Source organism: Prunus dulcis, chromosome 8, assembly GCF_902201215.1.
Source record: "Prunus dulcis chromosome 8, ALMONDv2, whole genome shotgun sequence".
In the NCBI taxonomy this organism is placed as follows: Eukaryota; Viridiplantae; Streptophyta; class Magnoliopsida; order Rosales; family Rosaceae; genus Prunus; species Prunus dulcis.
This window is the reverse complement of record NC_047657.1, coordinates 10,635,773-10,640,247: the sequence shown is the minus strand read 5'-3', so window position 1 is coordinate 10,640,247 and position 4,475 is coordinate 10,635,773. Positions and strand designations below refer to the sequence as shown.

The 4,475-nt window shown below is 35.4% G+C and overlaps 1 protein-coding gene across 1 annotated transcript; it reads left to right on the top strand.

Moving 5' to 3' along the window:
* The first annotated feature begins 2,403 nt into the window (after window positions 1-2,403).
* Window positions 2,404-2,904, top strand: LOC117638735 (organ-specific protein S2-like). Its single transcript, XM_034373836.1, has one exon. The coding sequence runs from the start codon at window positions 2,444-2,446 to the stop codon at window positions 2,840-2,842; it is 399 nt and encodes a 132-aa protein (XP_034229727.1). The 5' UTR covers window positions 2,404-2,443; the 3' UTR covers window positions 2,843-2,904.
* Window positions 2,905-4,475: the final 1,571 nt, after the last annotated feature.

The following is a 4,475-nucleotide window of genomic DNA, read 5'->3' as shown; positions in this document are numbered from 1 at the left end:
ATTAGAGCCCAAGAACATATGTGGAGTCATATCACATGCACAAATTACGCGTGATACTTATAATTGCTTGTAATTCAAGTGATTAAGAGTATTTACCATTGTATTTGAGATCCTAAGTTTGATTCCCCCTGCTCTAATATTGCTTCCTTATTATTTCTTGTATAAAAAAGAATTATTAAACAAAAAAACACACAAACACAAACATGTGCGAATAGACTATATAGAAAAGCATGACATACCTACTTTAGGAGAAATTATAGAATAGTACCGTATCACCACGTCAACTGGTGATACTTCCACTTAAAATATGCCATGTGTCAATCTTTTTAAATAAATTTAATTTTTTTAATGGCTGTATTTAAAATTCATTATTTACATTTAGAATAAAATTTTAGAAAGACAAAAAAACAAAAGACGGCATAACCACCTCCCTCCCACCTAGGGATGGCAACGGGCCGGGTAGGGGCCGGGTATGACAATACCATCCCCGTCCCCGCTCTCCATCCCAGCCCCCATCCCCGAACCAATCCCCGTTTAATAGGTTTCGGGGAATCCCGGTCCCCGTTCCCGTCGGGGGACTATCCCCCATACCCGCCCCGAATCCCCGATTTTTTTTGCACAAAAAATATTTATCATATATTTTAACATTAAGTTTCATATTAAATTATCATTTAACACATCCAAATTAACTATAAAGTTCAACTCAACTATTCAAAATCACATCAATATGAAATTCTAGAAAAGATTAGGAAGAATTAGGAGAGAGAGGTTAACTTAGGGTTAAACATAAATATTATAATTATATATTTATTTATTTAAATATAAACATATATATTTTCGGGTCGGATTCGGGGATGGGGACGCCAATACCATCCCCTCCCCATACCCGTCGGGGATTTTTTAAGTTCGGGAATCCCCATACCCGATAACCATTTGACCCCGAAATCTCCCCCCATTAGGGTCGGGGACCCGCCCCCGCGGGGATTTTTGCCATCCCTACTCCCACCCCAACCCAACCCAATTTCCCCACTCCCACTACTTGCCGCCCCCTCCCTCTCTCTCTCTCCCCTTAAAAATCCGCAAGATCTCTTAAACCATGGGAGCAGAAAACAAAACTAATATCATATATTCTAAGTATGTCAGAAGAATCCATCAGCTAAATCCAGTTCTAAAAAAATTATAAATCTTCAACTTGGGTTTTCATTTTCAAGCATAGCTCAAGAAAAAAAAAGTAAACTGTAAACTAGGTTGGTGTTTTCTGTCTTAAAATGTATCAGGAACTGAGTGATGGAGGAGGAGGAGAAGGAGAATCTTAATCCCTTTGGTAATATTGTGGAGAAAAATCAGCCCCAAAAAAAAAAGGTGTTATGATGCTCTCTGCACGTCGATCCAATGAAATAGAGATATTGTTGTTGTTTATGGAATAGAGAGATGGACGGAGGAAGAAAATGATATGGAGGGCGCGTCAGTCAAGGGAGCCAGGGTTGGGGTGGGGGGGTGGTTCTTCTGTCTTTTGGATATTCTTATTTTCTCAATTTTATTTTAAAGATAAAAACATATTCAAAGTCCAACTGTATAAAAAAGATTTAATTATTTAAAAATAATAGTAATACGTGGCATATTTTGAATAGAAATATCACCAGCTGACGTGGTGATACGGTACCATTGTATAATTTCTCCTACTTTAGAAACCTTCCAAAAATCTAGGGCCCATAATTAGATCCGCCCCAGATTTGTTCCAAAGTATGATTATCAAAATTATAGGGACCATTCTTCAAAAACAAATCTAGGGCCCATAATTAGGTCCTACCTGCCTTGATGCTTTCGTTCTAGTAAATTATCTGTAAGTAGTGAGGTTACATATCCTTCAAAAATATAACTACAAAGAACTCTTTTGCATAGCATTTGTAGACATCAAGTCCCTTTGTGCTATCTTGGCTCTTTTCTCTTTCGTTTGGTAAGTATTTGTATAATACCCTTCTTCCTATTGTTGCTTATGAAGTCACCAATTTTTTAAGCCAAGAAGTTGCTAGATATATAGGACTGACAAGACAAATGCAACCAAAAATCTTATATTATGTTGCATGAAAATATTCTCTTATCAAACTCTAACTTATTTTGTCATATTGTAAACTTACACCGCACATTCTAGAAATAATCAACTTGATTAATGGTTTATATTCACATTCTAGCAATATAAACATCTTATATTGCCACACAGGGTAAGAGAACATTTCTCTTCGTATGTCATATTATATTGTCAAATTGTCAATTTGATTTTTTGTCAAATATGTGATCTAAATTGACAGTATAGATTTCAACATGATCATTTAGAATGCCATAGAAATTTCTTTTTATTTGTTTTTATTTTCTTTGTCTTGTGGAACAGTTTGCCACAACAATAGATTCAAGGAGAGATGTCGGGAAATACTGGAAAAATGTCATGAAAGAGCAACATATGCCACAGGCAATTGAAGGCCTCCTTGTTGATATTTCTGATTCAACACCAAAAGAGAAAGCCGACTGCCATGAAAAAGTGAAAAAACCTTTTGTTGAGGTTGACGTTGAGGTTGAGGAATTTGAACAAAGGCCAAATGCTTTGGTTTACAATGCAGTTGCAGCAAAAGAAGATAAGCAGCCATTTGTGAAAGATTTTGAGCCCAGGCCAAATGCTTTGGTTTACAATGCATTTGCAGCAAAAGAAGATAAGCAGCCATTTGTGAAAGATTTTGAGCCAAGGCCAGATTCTTTGCTTTACAATGAATTTGCAGCAAAAGAAGATAAGCAGCCATTTGTGAAAGATTTTGAGCCCAGGCCAAATGCTTTGGTTTACAATGACTAAGAGGTTGAATTATTGCAATTCTGGTGGTGTTATTGTAAAATATAAGCTTGCTGGGCTTGTACGTAGCTTCTAAGCTTCCATGTACTGAAAAAAAAAAAAAAAAAAAAAACCATTGGCTCTGAGAAAAGTCTATGTTTTATGTCTGTTTTACGCTGTACGTAGCTAGGTCATGAATGTAATTTTCAGTTCTAAGTTAATAAGAGGAATGCTTTGGCCACCATGAATGTGGTTTTGGCAATAGTCTCTATTTTTGTTGTCATGTATTTCTAGCGTTGAACTTTAAGAATAATAAATAGGAAACTACAAAGAAATTTATTTATTTATAGTCATCATAATGTAATTAATTAATTTACTTAAATGTAGCTAATTAGGGCCCGTTTTCAGCTCATAAGCGCTTTTATTTGAAGAACGTCGAAATTTTTGTTAAAAATCCTTTTTTTTTTTTTTTTTCCGTACTTCTTCAAAAAACACTTGCTAGATCAGCCGCTGATTTCTTCTAATAATCAAAACAAATACCCTAGTTTTACCCGATTGTGACTAGTACCATAATATTTTATTATCGTTGTCCTTTCATACGTCTTGAATCTTATTCATCGCCAAACCCAACATGACTCTAGTGTCCTGCCTTGATGCTTTTGAAGACAAATATTCTCCTGGTAGATTATCTATAAGTAATATGAGGTTAATTACACATCCTTAAACGCACAACTACAAGGAACTCTTTTGCATTGCATTTAGACATGAAGTTCCTTCGTACCACCTTAATTAGCTTTCTTATCTCTTCTTTTGGTAAGCATTTGAATCCTCCTTTTCCTCTTGTTGCTTATAATCTGTGATCAATTTCAAGTCAACGACTTGATAATAACAAAACGGCACTAAAATCTTATAATCCACGAAAATGTTCTCTTATTAGAAAATCTGATATATTATATTGTTAACTAAGTTATCAATTTTAACTATTTATTCTGTTTAGAAATATGGTCAAAATTAACAATCTGACAACTTAACAATACCTACAATATGATTTGAAACGTACGCCTTGGAAATTTCAGTAAACTTGACGTTTGTTGCTTTTCTGTCTTGTGGAGCAGTTTGCTAAAACTACAGAATCAAGAGGAGGTGCAGGAATTGACTGGGAATATATCAGGAAAGAGCAACCCCTTATGCCAGGCCTCCTTGTTGAACATTCTGATTCAACACCAAAAAAAGAAGCCAACTGCCATGAAAATACAGGAAAACCTGTTGTTGACACTATGGAATTTGAACCCAGACCGTTTATCTCAGCTTACAATGATGAAGAAGGCAAAGCAGAGTTCTCTGCCAAAGACTCTGAGCCAAAGTCCCAGGCTTACCCTGACAAGCAGCCACTTGAGTCAAAAGAAAATAAGCAGTCATTTGATGAAGACTTTGATCCAAGGAAATATATATTTCTTTTTACAATGACTAATAGAACATCAAGTGTGAGTTGGTGCTATTTAAAAATAAAATAAGCTTGTACTAAGCTCTAGTGTTAGAGAGCATTTACTCCCGAATCTAATCTAAAGGAGTTGAAACCTTGGCCCCTTTGTTCTATGTAACTAAAATAAATAAATTGGCTCTGAAGAAGCCTATGTTTTATGAACGTAAGATATAT